The sequence below is a fragment of the Cornus florida genome, unplaced genomic scaffold, assembly GCF_030987335.1.
Source record: "Cornus florida cultivar Cherokee Brave unplaced genomic scaffold, ASM3098733v1 CherokeeBrave_3.0.0_Hap2_Chr01, whole genome shotgun sequence".
NCBI lineage: Eukaryota > Viridiplantae > Streptophyta > Magnoliopsida > Cornales > Cornaceae > Cornus > Cornus florida.
In genome coordinates this window covers 29,314,270-29,328,810 of record NW_026775571.1, presented here as the reverse complement: position 1 = coordinate 29,328,810, position 14,541 = coordinate 29,314,270, and the positions used below count along the sequence as shown (strand labels likewise).

Here is a 14,541-nt window from a genome sequence, read left to right as displayed (position 1 = left end):
ATTTGCAATAACCTATTTACAAGTTCTTTGCAATAACTTGCTTCAATTTTATTATCCTGATACCTGTATAGTCCAACACAACATTAAAATAAAACAAACTCAATTGAAAGCATAATTGAAATAGAGTGTATAACATTTACAAGTCCTGAAATATTCAACCAACAAATTAAACACGTTTAAGTTGTACATAAAATGTTTGGAACAAAGCATTAACAATACGTAGTTGTCACTAAAAATTAATAAGAAGTTCATAAAGTGGATAACAATGGCAACGGCACATCATCTTCATAACAGCACATGTGGCCTTCAAGAGAGCATCAACACATTTCATATCTGCAATAATAGCATTTAAGTTGAATTATATATCTGCAAAAAATATTTATATTACATATATATATTGCAAGCTCACAATAGCAACAAATATATTACATATAAAAGAAAAAATATACCATCACCTTCAGAAGGATCAAGAGTGCTGAAGAGAATTCCAAATCTGATCAGCAATAGTATTACGCAATTGATCCATTTCTCGAAGCTGAGCCGAAGGCACATGCTCAACAATCTCATCATCTTCACCATCACTTTGAGGAGGATCATTACCATCAAATATGTCATCAGGCTGATGCTGATTTTTGATAAAATTATGTAATGTGCAACAAGCCATTACAATCAATACTTGTGTTGAAAACTTATAAGGAGGCATTGCCCTCAAAATAGCGAATCTCATCTTCAATAACCCAAAGCATCGCTCAATTATATTTCTCAAAGATGAATGCCTATGATTGAACACTTCCTCCCGACCACGAGGTTGTCTAGTCCTACGGTATTCCTGAAAGTGGTAAGTATGACCTCGAAATGGGGCCAAATAACCAGGCTTATTGGTATACCCTGAGTCCACCAAATAATACTTACCTGCCATGTTTAGAATACATAAAGATATATACAGTATGATAAACTAACCATATATTAAGTGAATTTATAAAAAAATATTACCTGCTGGTGGAGCTGGAAAGTTCATTGCCTCATTTTCAGTACACTCATTTAGGATTCTCGAATCATTAGCTGAGCCTTCCCACTCAGCTAGCACATATGTGAACCTCATGTCAAAGTCACATACAGCCATTACATTTTATGTGGTATAACCCTTTCTACCACGAAATGGAAGTTGTGTACTTGTTGGCAGAGTTGCAGGAATGTGGGTTCCTTCTATAGCTCCCACACAATGCCTGAAGTAAGGGTAAAACCTAGAAGACTCTCTAATCTTATTCGGAATCACAGAAAAATTAGGAGGGGTAATGATATGGGTGCCCAACTGACATACTGCATGCAACACAGCATGGAAGTATCTAGAAATGGTTTCAGTGGAGTGTAGAAATCTCTCTGCTACAACACGATTCCTTTGATTATGAGATAAAGTGAGCAAAAAGATTGCCACTTGTTCATAAACAGTTAAAAATTTAGAATCCTTCAGCCCTATACCTTTCAGGGTACTACACAATATTCTAAAAACTTCAGGGTACATCCTAAAATTTTCATAACATCTTTCTTTATGGCCGTTTTAAATCTCCATAACATATGTTTCCCCTTGTAAAATGGAATCCCTACAACGCCTCTTTTGATAGAAGTTCTGCTCTTCTAAAAGAGTAGCAAATATTAAGACACTCTCATTATCTTCCTCATCGTCAGATAATTGAATTATTCTTCTTATATTGTTCCACACATCCATTGCTCTATGTAAAGATTTAATACAAGCAAAGCATTTAAGTTAATAAGCAAATCAATTAAATAATAAACATAACATTTAAATAATAAAACAAACATTTAAATAATAGTATTAAAGTATTTGAGTACTAGCAGGCATCCAAGAAATAAAAGTATTTAAGTTATTATAGCCATCCAAATGTGAGATAATAAAAGTATTTAAGTTATTACAGCAATCCAGATGTGAGATAATAAAAATATTTAAGTTATTACAGTAATCCAAATGTGAGATAATAAAAGTATTTAAGTTATTACAGTTATCCAGATGTGAGATAATAAAAATATTTAAGTTGTTACAGTCATCCAAATGTGAGATAATAAAAGTATTTAAGTTATTACAGTCATCCAAATGTGAGATAGTAATAAGTTAAACGATGACACAAAACACAATCATCCATAAAGAAAAACTCAAACATTCAGTGCCCAACCAATTCTTACATCCTCAGGTGCCGAAAGAAAAAATTTCTGCCACTTCTCAGAATCATGTAATAACTTTGATACCTTAGCGAATTGGGCCATCTCAATTCTAGGTATTTTTTGTAAAAGGAGCATGGAGGCGTCAAACATTTCATAATCTCTATCCTTTTTTGAGGGAGAGAGAACTTCATCATCTCCTTTCTCACATGAAGATACTCGAGTAGAAGTAGAAGATGCTTTAGCTGCTTTCTCTATTGCAGCTTCCATTCTCTCAGCTCTCCTCTCAGAATTCTCATTCATGTTTGACAAGAGTGCAGCTATACCAGGAGATAAAGCATCTCTTTTGGCTTTCTTACCTTTACGTAAAGGTGGGGGACTGACCTCACAACCCTCTTCCTCATCATCGTCATCATTGGGAGTGGGCAAAATGATTGTGGGTGGTGCTGTAGTGGATGGGTGGGCATGCATCCCTCTTGCATATGTGTTCCCAAATATAGTCGACATCTTGTCAAAATGCTTACATCCATACTTTTTATACTTATTTGCATTCGTAACAACCTACAAATTTTGTTACAATATTAACCACATAACCAATAATATACAAGATTTTATTATTTATTTATAACTAATAATTAAATTACTAACCTTGCACAACCTGTCCCATCTCTCTTCCTCAACTATAACCATGCCCGTCTCATGGTTATATCCCACGCCAGTCTCCGATAATAATTTCTTAAACTCAGTATAAATTTTCCTCAAACCATTAAACTTATTCCGAAGTTGGGTTAAACCAAATTTTCTCCCCGTGTGAACATTCATTTGTTTGACTAAATTACTCCAACCACTTTTACTAAATGTTGTGCCACTACGATTATTAGCCTTAACTTCTTCCACCATAATATTCACGAATTTTTCAATGAGTGACTCATCCCATAACAATTTTCCATCGTTCGTAACTTCAGCCACTTCTTCAATTGTGAGAGAATCACCGCATTGTTCCACATTCTCAACATTCATATCCATTTAACATATTAATAACAACACAATAATTAATAACAAAAAAAAATAATAGTACACATACGTGAGAGGAGAAAGGAAGCACTCTTACTCACAAAATTTCACTAATAATTTTGGGTGAGATTTGTCCAAACTCAAAGGAGTTTCAATGATATTGTAATCCAAACTTAGGGGTGTATGTGAAATTCGCCCTAAAATGTTAGTACTTTGACATTTGAGACAGGTTTGTCATGCATGTCACTGTGGTAAACAAACAAGTAGTATTAAAGAATGATCAATTGATAGGTTAAACCACAGAGGCCTCTGCTTTCTTTGGAGATTGGTATTTCCCAAAATAATATGTTCTTCCAAACTACAGGGAATTATATAAATTATGTGTGTTGCATTCAACCATTTTATGAAATATAGGTCAAACAAAAGAATGAAATTGACATTTCAAAGAACCTCTTTCTAATAGAAGAAAAGTAACTTTGTCCAAGTAAAAAACAAGTCTGTTATTCTACCACAGACACTATTACCCATAATATAACCATTTGTACATGTTAAAATTTGTATGTAAAGGTTAGGGAGTGCAAGTCTGTTCAAACTCTTTTCCTTCATTGCATGGGAATCAATTGGATGTTTCTAAGGAACAAGACACCTTTTATACATTTGCTAGAAAGAGCTTATGATTTTAGGTTTTACTTAGTTCCTAGGAAACATACATATAGTTAATATGGCATAAGTGCTGGAAAGCCCTACGAGAAGTTCACACATTTAATAAAGAATACTGAATCAAAATATAAAAAATAAAAAACAAGAAGAGAAAGGAGAAATTGGTGATAAATATTACAATATTAGGTATTTTACTAAAGGGAAATATGGTCATTTCATTGTAATAGCAATTGTATATATATACACATACGTGAGAGGAGAAGGGAATCACTCTTACTCACAAAATTTCACTAATAATTGTGTTTTCTTATTCTAGAAATCATAAATTCAATAAGAGTAAAAGATACAGATATTCTTCTGAACTTATGCATGTATATTTAAAAGTATGGGAAATGACATAATGATAAAGACTGAACCAGAAAAGGTGGGTGTGCATAAGAAGCTTACCTCTTTTTGGTGCTGTGAATCTAATGAGAAGAAAAGCTACCAACTCAACAAGAGATATCAAACTCCAGTTCAGTAAAGCAGCTGCAAGAAGGAAGGGTGGAAGAGGTAAAAACAATTATTATTCCAGTTAAAAAGAATGATAAAAATGTAACTAAATATTTAAATATATATCTATAATGCATTGATTATGTTTAATGTTTCAACATGCTACTGCTTATCATAAACATGAATTAGGCATAATCATAGTGACAAAATAATAAAAGAGAATGACTTTGAGAGCCTAACTACAAATAGCCACTAAAGAAAGAATTGCAGTAATAATCTCCGGTGACATGCATAGGGGAAAATGACAAGGAAATTCATATTTTAACTACTTTATAGCCACGTTAGAGACACAATACTTGCATGTCAAACACCTAAATGAAACGCCAATTTCCAATTAATTTGCTTCAGGGTCAACATGTGAGAAACCTTAAGTTAACCCAACAATAGATTCCTAAGTCTCTTGGTATATCCATTGTCGTACATATAATATTTAACATTTGCTCTTGTCCATTACAGAGCACGATCTGAATCAACTAGTGTGGATGCTAACTGGACTAATTTCTATTCCCCACAATTAAAATCCATCGTCTTTCCTTTTTCTCCTTCCTCAGTTTATATAGTTTCAAAGTTTGCTTTGGTACTCCTCCCCTCATCTAGAAAACTTGTTTCACTTTGGCAGTTAAAAGGATTTTCGAAAGGATATATATTCAATACCATTGGTTTTATTTATTCTCCTTTCCATCAGATCACTTGACTGAAATTACATAATAATTCCCCTCTCAACAGAAAAGATATTCAGGATTTAGAATTGAAAAGGTAGGACAATAAAACCAGACAAGATAATAGTCATGTTTACAACCTTGTATTCATAAACACTTAGAGTTGATTAATGTTTTGTTCCCGTTTTCAATTAGTACCAGTAAAAGTATCATCATGATTCGATTTGAATCCATGATTAAAATATGGTGGTGGGGGGTGGAAGTTAGCTTCTATAACAAGTAGATACGAGTGACATGAGCTAACCAGTATTTATGCTAAAATAGGGAACAAATTATCCTTAGATGCCTCTTAATCTTGCTCCTAGATTTACTGTGGTCTGATTAATATATTGAGGACTTCCATTGTAGTTACATAACAATAGGCATTCTATATTTAAAAGGATAAGCCAGACTATGAAATTAAACAACCAAGCCAAATTGGAGAGAGGAAAAAGAAAAGTTTGAACAGAGAAACAAAGTTCACAACAGTCATTTATACAAATATGTATTTACTCTCTTCTTTTACGACCAATTATGCAAAAATCTCAATAACCATTTTTTTTTAATAGCCCAAACGGACTACTATACACATCAGAGAATCTCTTATTGTTTTCTAGCCTAAATCTTTAAATGTATCATTTGCATTCCACATCTAATTGTTCCTTTTTCTATTTTTGGAATCTTTAGTTGAAGTGTTGGCGTCTCATGCACAAGTAGAACCTAACACTCTTGACTGGCATTTTAATGATTTAAAACATTTGTTGCATATGCTTATATAAGGTATTCAAGTAAAAAGACAGTACATAACATATGAATTCATATTCATATATAAGAAAAAGTTCAACACTTAGAAATTAAATTACCAGAAGGGGCTTTGCCCTCAGAGATTGAAGTGGACTTGAGTTGGTCTGAGACTTTATCAGCTTCCTTTGAATTTGCCTCTGAAACATGAATAGAAAAACAAAGTATACAAATTATTTTATATATCAAGATATATATATATATATATATATATATATATATATACATATGAATAATTGTGTCAGATTTACGATTAGGGTTTAGGAGGTTGTGGATGACCTTTGGGAAGATCAGGGTAAAGGTCGGGTACATTCAAAATCTGGTCCAAACTCACAGTACTCTATAGGTAAACAGCACATCCCGCAGTACAAGAAGCGGGCTGGTTGGGGTTTCTCCGCCATTTCAAATCTCTCTCTATATATATCTATATATCTATTTTTCTATCTAGATCGAAGCCCTTCTTTCTCTCTCTCTCTCTATATATATATATCTAATAATCGTTTTCGGCAAGAGTATTGAAGAAAAAAATGGGGAAGAACGCATACCTTGCCTTGCAGAGGCAGATCTCGAGCTACTGCTCTTACAGTCAATATCGCGTTTTCATCGCCTCCCAAATCGCCGTCTAGGGTTTCAAAGGAGAGAGATTGTAGTCGGGCCAAATGTTGCAAACTTTTACTTCCTCCCCTACAATTTTCATTGTAACTTACTTCCTCCGCTACAGTGGTTTTGTTGGGCCAACAGTATTGAAACAACAAAAAACACCATTTTGGTGTTTCACTTTTGGGCCTAAATTTTGAAAATATTTTAGCACTGTTTAAATCAAAACAATAGCTACCAAACATGTTTTTGGGCCTGAAATGAAGCCCTGCAACAGAAACACCAAAACAAAACAGCAACCAAACGGGCCCTTAATGGACTGGCTTTCCATCGAAAACCTTAAACCCTTTGGTGCCAATAGTTATGCGCTTATGGCAAAGAGTTAGGAGACACAGCATGGGTCCGTGTGGGTGATGTGCGACTGAAGAAGAAAGACGCCAGTGAAGAGATCTAAACACATTTGCTCCTCTTTTTCCGAGCATGGGTCCGTGTGGGTGATGCGCGACTGAAAAAGAAAGGCGCCAGTGAAGTGATCTAAACACATTTGCTCCTCTTTTTCGCGCCACATACACATTCATAAATCCTAGCAAGATGCAGCAGCAGCTAAAGATGTCAGACCTTCCTATGGAAATGTTGGCCAACATACTATCAAGATTGCCGGTGAAACCCCTTCTGCAGTATAGGTGTGTATCAAAACCATGGCTTGCTCTGATAGATAGCTCCTATTTCATCAATTTGCATCTCAATCGATCCATCGAAACCAATGCCAACCACAGCCTCATTTTTATAGATGGCGATCTCTACTCTACAGACTTCGACTCGCTCAATCGTGCCGTGAAGCTTGACCACCCGAAGTCCCACAGATATAGAACCGGAGTAGTGGGCGCTTGCAACGGCTTGCTCTGTTTGATACAACGTTTTAGAACTATATCATATTCAACGGACGAAATTGTCTTGTGGAACTTCTCGACCAGAAAGCAGCACAAGTTACCGTTCGCTTCAATCGAGCTCCGGTACGAATTAAGCAATTGGTCATCGTTTATAGTTTATGGCTTTGGGTTTGGGTACGATTCTGTCCATGATGACTACAAGTTGGTACAGCACTACGTTAAATATGACAATTCATTATGAATTCTTGGCGAATGATTCAAGATTTCCCCTATTACCTCCCATACGACCCATGCCTGCAGTGTTTGTTAGAGGGGCTTTGCACTGGGTTGTGTGTGGAGAACCCAGGTCGGATAAGCGAAATTTGATTGATGCTTTTGATCTTGGGGTTGAGAAATACCGGTTGGTGCCACAGCCTGATTATTTGGTTGATAAGGATTTTCTTCTGTGTCCGGGATCATTAGGAGGACGGCTTTGCATAAATTGCAATTATGATGGAAACTATGTTGATATATGGGTGATGAATGAGTATGGGGTAAAAGAATCTTGGACTAAATTGTTTTCTGTAGTGCAATTTGGTTATGGGAGGCCTCTGGCATATTCAAGGACGGGCGAGAAAGTACTTCTGAACCAGGACCATTCAAATCTTTTTTGGTTGGACTTGAAAAGGAAAACAGTCAAGAAAGTTAGGATTCCTGGTTCGCCGACTTTCTTTGATGATTCCATTTGTGTGGGAAGTCTAGTTCCAATCTGCGCTGGGAGCAAGAAGAATAGAGAGGAGAGGTAATACCAAATTAATCAATTTTTATTCTGTTTGCTCTGCCTGAATTATCATCAGACATGGCGATTAGAGTTGATAGCTTTACTATAGGTGGATTGCAGTAAATTTTTGTACAGTTTTATGATATTCAGTTCTCTGGAAACTGAACCAAGTAGGCCCTATATTTACTATGATTTTGAGAGTTGGAACCTTATGTAGTTGAATATTTCCATGTTTACTCATATATTGCAGCTTCTTAAGTTTATTCAATTTTCATCCATCTAATATGCCAATGATCTTTGATTTAATGAGCGTGTGAACGAATTTTAATAGAAAATAATAGGGCAGTGTTTATGTCAGAATTGCTTTTTTATGGGATGAATGAAGGTGTGCATTATTTTGTCTCTTAAGTTTATTCTTACTGGGCTTTTGTCAAATGGTTTTTAGGAGCGAGATAAACTGGTGTTGATTACAGGTCCTCAGGCTATTATGTCTGCTTTATTATCTCCATTTTTTTGAAGTAAAATGATGTCACATTTTCTCTCTTTTCTGTTTGATTCTCACTCTCATAATTAACTGCACTGAGTTATGAGGTAGATTTCAATTTGATTTGTATGCACGCTTGCAATACAAGTAGCTTTTTATTTCACATAACTTGTTATTGGTTTAGGGTAATGCATTCTTATCTTAATTTATTAAGATATAATGAATGATTAATGGTGCTTCAGATTTTAGCAGCCAATTTTTAACTACAAATGATGTCTCATGAGCAATTGTTAGTAATAGTTTTTGAAGAATTTAGGTTCCGTTACATAGGCATATTTACCTTTTAGCACCGAGTTTGTCACATTTGACATAGATTGCTTGTGAAGAATTTAGGTTCCGTTACTTAGGTGATCCCTCATCGAGGGCCATCGCTGTATATTGATGAGGAGTCCGTTGAAGGGAGAAGAGCGATGCTTTTGTCCTGTTTGGTTGGACGATTTGATAAAGAGGTTGGGGGGAGTGATTGAGTAGAGGAGTGGGTGGCACGGGCATATAATACGTCCTGTGGGGTGGGAAAGGGAATCCTCAGAATGCCCATCTAAGGCAAGGATGTGTGCAAGTTGCCAAATGGTATGCTCCTATCTCTTAATGTGTAATTTACAGAGGAATGTGGACTTTAAATCTTGAAGGCAGCACTGAAGATACAAAAACATCAGTGTGTGATCTTGGAATCCATTTTTCTGAAGTAAAATGACATTCTCTCTCTTTTCTGTTTGATTGCCTCTCTCTCATAATTAACAGCACTGACTTATGAATTAGATGTCAATTTGATTTCATGTGATTTCCGTTCACCCTTGCACGTATGATACGTGCAGCTATTTATTTCATATAACTTATTATTGGTGTAGGGTAATTCTTATCTTAATTTGCTAAGGTATAATGAATGATTAATCATGCTTCAGATTTTAGCAGCCAGTTTTAAACTGTGAATGATGTCTTTGTCAGCAATTGTTTGTTATGGCTTTTGGAGAATTTAGGTTCTGTTACCTAGGCATATTTACCTTTTAGCACCGAGTTTGTTGCATTTGACATTGATTACTTGCATCTGGTTGGTGATTTTCAATGGCAAAATTAATTTTGAATTTCATACGGCTAAGACTCACCACTGATGTGCATTCCTTCTATTATATGGATTCCATGTAGAGGGTAGATGACCTTTTATGGGCCTGTGGTAGTTTTACATTTCTGATCATCTGCAATTTTTTTTCCTAAGTGATTGTGGAAAAAATTTATTGATATGAACAAAAAAGTACAAAGAGAGGAGAAGGGCATACCCTTGCTATCAAGGCTTTAAACAAATGGGTCCTTAGCTCAGTGGTAGGGCATTTGACTGCAGATCATGCGCATGTTTTTAATTCATTAATTTCCTGCGATATTCCTAACCATGACCAAGTCCGAACTTCTCATTTGTTTATTAATTTCCTGCTACATTCCTAACCAAGACCAAATCTGAACTTCTCATTTGTTTATTAATTTCCTGCCATATTCCTAAGCAAGACTCCACTAAACTTCCCATTTGTTTATTTTCTTGTTGGTTGACCACAAATTCATGACTAAATTGGTCGGGTTCATTTTGTATTGAATTTCATTGTGGTTCACAGCATTTCTTCCTGTGGCTTCCTATGAAACTTTTACAAATTTTTTTAGGAAATTGATGACTGATCTGGATTTAGGAGGTGCTAGTGTTGACATGGATTTAAAGTTGAAACTCTATCTAAAAGCAAGATGAGCCGGAGTCACCTAGCTGTATACCTATTCTTGTTATAGAATGAAGGATGCTCCTGTGAGTTACTTTATATTTACCTGCTTGAATTAGAATGGTACGACGTATTGCTCTCTATTGCATTCCTCCTGCTCTTTTAATGTTGCATAATTAATGGCACTCATTCTTAGGTAGATGTGAAATTGAAGGAGGCTATCACTGGATGCAATTCACCCTCACATTATTCAGCAGCTTTGATTGTTCTTTTCTAACATGTTATTGGTTTGAGGAAGTACATTTTTATCTGAACTTGTTAAAAAAAAATAAATTGTTTAGTGCACTTTAAATTATAGAAGAACGATCTTAAGTTGTGATTCACAACATTCTGTAGCAACTGTTATATTGTTCTCATATAATTAGGTTCTATTACTGAAGGAATGTTTAGTTTTTAGCACTGAGTGAGTTCCATTTGGCTTATGTGACTTGCATTTGGTGGGTGGATGGTAAAAATAAAAATAAATAAATAAGAAATTTTAAGAATAAAATTCTAGATTTGTAAAAAATGACCTTTTCGTTCACTGTTATTTTATCACATGGTATGCTTGTAATACCCCGTAATTTTAAAGAATGTATTTAAATTAATTTTGTGTTAGGTTAATTAATTTTATTTAATTGTGCATACTACATTATTTTATTAAATTCATTTAATTGTGCATGTAAATTAATTGTGTATGTTAAAATAGTAAATGTATTCATTTAATTGTGCATGTATTAGTTTAATTACTTTTATTTGTTGATTATGTTTAATTAAGCAATATTAGTTAATTAGAGTATTATATTTGTGTTATAAAGTATTATGATGATATAATATATTATTTTGTAATAACAATAATAATAATTATATTAGTTTAATAATAATAATAAATAATAATAATATAATAATCATATAATAATAAAAAAAATTTATTAATAATAATATTAGTAATAATAATAATAATAGTTATAATAAATCAATGTAATGATGGAAAATTAAATACTAGGATAGAATTTCATTTACTATGGTAGAATGGTGGATCAAATATCTTGATTAAAGATAGCATTGTCTTAAAGCCATATAGGTAGGAATATGAGAAATGGGTGAGAAGTTATTATAAATTAGATATTTGTAATATTTATATTATATATTTTGTGTATAAATTAACTAGCTTGCCTTAGAAAAAAATAAAGGGAGTTAGAAGCAAAGTATAAATTCTAGAGAGCTATTTTATAAGAGGGAAAGGAAAAGAGAAAGAGAAAGAAGCTTGGACCGGTGTAGGCAATTTTACCCGACTACGCGCAGACCGGCGGATTTATTTTAAATCCAAAAAGGCAAGTTATTATCTACTTTTCCCCTTTGAATTAATAAATTAATTGTTTAGATTATTTTTATGCATAGAGCCAAGGTTTGGAGGTTAATAAATTATTAATTTTATTTTATTAGATTAATGGAATTTTAATTATATAGGATGGTATATATTTATTTAATGTCCTATGAAATTAATAATGGCTAAAAATAATTAAATAAGACTTTAGGGATTTTTCTAGAATTTTCTAGATTTTTCCGAGCATTTTCTGCAATTTCCGGCGACCTTCCGGCGAGTTTTCCGGTCGCCGGCAGTGGGGGAGACGACCGGAGTGATCCGGTGCAACGCGGCGCACCATAGGAGGGTGTACGCGCGCATCCTGGCCATTAGTGGAGTCTGATTGATCCGGTGCATCGCGGTCCATGATACCGCGGTACACCCGGATCTATGGGCGTTGGATGGAGGGAAGATAGGGTGAGATGATCCAGTGTGACGCGAGTACGGAGTCCGGATGCAGCCAACCAACCAGGAAGTGACACGTCAGCAAGGCACCCTTAGTGCGCGCGTGGCAGCGCGTGCGCGCGCGTGGGAGCGCGTGGCTGATGCCAGACGCGCGTGGAGGCGCGTGGGAGAGTGGGGAAGGTTGGGCTGCGCGTGGGGAGGCTCTGGGAGGCGCGTGAGGGCGCGTGTGGGGTCCCTACAGCTGCTGGAAATTACCAGAATACCCCTAGGGCCTGTTTTGTAAATTCCAGAACCTTAAACTTGGATTTTCAGGTACTGTGTTGGTAATTACGGGTTTAACGGGCCACGAAATTATTATTTTAACACCCGTTACTTATTCTTATGGCCGATTAATCTTTTCTAAGCATTTATTGGCTCGTTCGCAGTACGGATACTAATGTGATTTATTTAACGACATTGTTAAATATAAATAGTGTTATTATCGTATTTAATGGTATCAAACATTACTGTTAAATTAAATAAGGCCATGGTTTTAGTCAGATAAATTATCCATGATATCGTATAGGATGTTTATACTGTTAATTGATATATAAACCATGATTATTATGCTGTGTGCATTTCAGGAAATAAATGGACTGTTTAATTATGTCGCATTTATATTATATGGATGTGTTGCCATATAGAACCATATGAGCTGGCTAATAAGTTTAGACTCATTTATACCTTATGCATTCGTTGCGATAGACAGATGTGTGGCTGTCGGGGTATGTGGTTTAATATTATTGGCATGTGTTGCCTAATTGACATACTCGGTATATTTATTAATATTATTGGCATGTGTTGCCTAAATTGACATTCTCGGTACATTTATTAATATTGTTGGCATGTGTTGCCTAATTTATATGCTCAGTATATTCATCAGTACTTTGCGAGGTGTTATCACTGTGTAGTTCGTTATAGTCTGTGTTGTCAGTACCGTACACCATGTATAATAGCTGATTTCCCGGGTAGGGAAAGGCGACACTTGACCACCTAGTGTGAGTCTAAGTGATCACCGTCTATTCTGGTTGAGGTCATGTTATACATCGGATAGTTCCCGTAGGATGTATACAGATATAGTACTCATCCGATTCATAATGATTAATTTATTTGATTCTCTGATTTGGGTCATAGTAGAGAGGACTTGCTCGTGGGGTTGACCCACCATTGTTGTTATTTCAGGATACGGTCAGTATCCGTTTCAAGGCTGAGGTTAGCAGTGTGGGACCATCATCCGAACTCATCTACTCCTACGATCCAGTGCAGGGTAGAAGTTTTATGTAGTATTTCAGTTTCAGTTTTTATTTACTTTTGACGTTGAACTCTCAGGGTTATATTTAGGGATCCCTGACGTAGGATTTCCAAGTTGTAATGAAGTACTGTATTAAATAAAGGATGGATGGATATTGTATTATTTAGTGTTCCTTTCCGGTCTAAATTCTTTTATTATCATCATTTTGTATTCCATGCTTGTATATTGCCAATTGTTTTTGATATCCCTCGTTTTTCGTGTATAAGCCTGATCAACTTATGCGTGGAAAATGTGGGGGTGTTACAGTTGGTATCAGAGCATTCCAGGTTCGAGTGTCTTAGGGATCTGTGATTACTATACTTCCGCGTTGTGTATTCTGATAATTAGAGCCTAAGTATTAGGGTTCTTTGTATTCTTTTAGTCGGTCCATTATAATGTACTGACGTTAGATTTTTCTGAATTTAATAGAAGGATGTCTCGGCGTGGGACAAGGAATGCGAACCGTCATCGCAGTAATTCCCCAACTCAAAATGAGAATCAGGAATTTTCTCCTCAAGTTGCTGATATCATTGCACGAGCGGTGGCAGCAGGAGTAGCATCTGCTCTACGAAACCAGCAACCTCCTCCGATAGTACCTGTTCCTGAACCAGTGGCACAGCCAATGTCATGGGACAAAGTTCGTCACTCGTTCATCCGGGGAAATCCACCAACGTTTGCAGGGTCCACAGATGTCCTGTTAGCATATCAGTGGAAACAGGAGAGCGAGCGTCATCTTCGGATGGTAATCTGTACCGAAGTGCAGAAACAGATGCTGGCTACGTTTATGCTGATAGGCAATGCATTGCAGTGGTGGGAGTCTATTACTACTGTCGATGAGAGGACCAGATTGACGTATGCTGAATTTCAGACTCGTTTTGACGGCAAGTATTTTCCTATGTCAGTAAGATCAGCGATGAAGACCGAATTTCTGGATCTGCAACAGGAAGATATGACTGTGGCTGAGTATGAACAGAAGTTCATAAATTTGTCATTATTTGCACCAGAGGAGGTCA

General features: G+C 35.7%; 2 protein-coding genes and 1 long non-coding RNA gene across 4 annotated transcripts; 2 read left to right on the top strand and 1 right to left on the bottom strand.

Annotated features, from left to right (window-relative positions):
- Positions 1-454: 454 nt before the first annotated feature.
- On the bottom strand, positions 455-6,577 carry LOC132294122 (uncharacterized). 2 transcript variants are annotated; one of them, XR_009477984.1, is made up of 4 exons: positions 6,446-6,577; positions 5,963-6,040; positions 4,297-4,377; positions 455-619 (listed from the first exon to the last, which is right to left on the bottom strand). It is a non-coding gene; the product is annotated as an uncharacterized LOC132294122 (long non-coding RNA). The 2 variants fall into 2 exon arrangements; XR_009477983.1 differs by having other exon boundaries at positions 455-581.
- Positions 6,578-7,088: 511 nt separating this feature from the next.
- On the top strand, positions 7,089-7,628 carry LOC132270302 (F-box protein CPR1-like). The gene has a single exon (XM_059771488.1). It carries the CDS (start codon positions 7,089-7,091, stop codon positions 7,626-7,628), a length of 540 nt encoding a protein of 179 aa, XP_059627471.1.
- Positions 7,629-7,677: 49 nt separating this feature from the next.
- LOC132270293 (F-box protein CPR1-like) lies at positions 7,678-8,364 on the top strand. The gene is made up of 2 exons (XM_059771480.1): positions 7,678-8,168; positions 8,298-8,364. Exons 1-2 carry the CDS (start codon positions 7,678-7,680, stop codon positions 8,362-8,364), a joined length of 558 nt encoding a protein of 185 aa, XP_059627463.1.
- Positions 8,365-14,541: the final 6,177 nt, after the last annotated feature.

Excerpts from the sequence above, each read along its gene's own strand:
- LOC132270302 (XM_059771488.1), top strand. The coding sequence starts at position 7,089 with ATGCAGCAGCAGCTAAAGATGTCAGACCTTCCTATGGAAATGTTGGCC.
- LOC132270293 (XM_059771480.1), top strand. The coding sequence starts at position 7,678 with ATGCCTGCAGTGTTTGTTAGAGGGGCTTTGCACTGGGTTGTGTGTGGA. Across the intron at positions 8,169-8,297 it reads AAGAAGAATAGAGAGGAGAG|TTCTCTGGAAACTGAACCAA; the intron begins GTAATACCAAAT and ends TATGATATTCAG.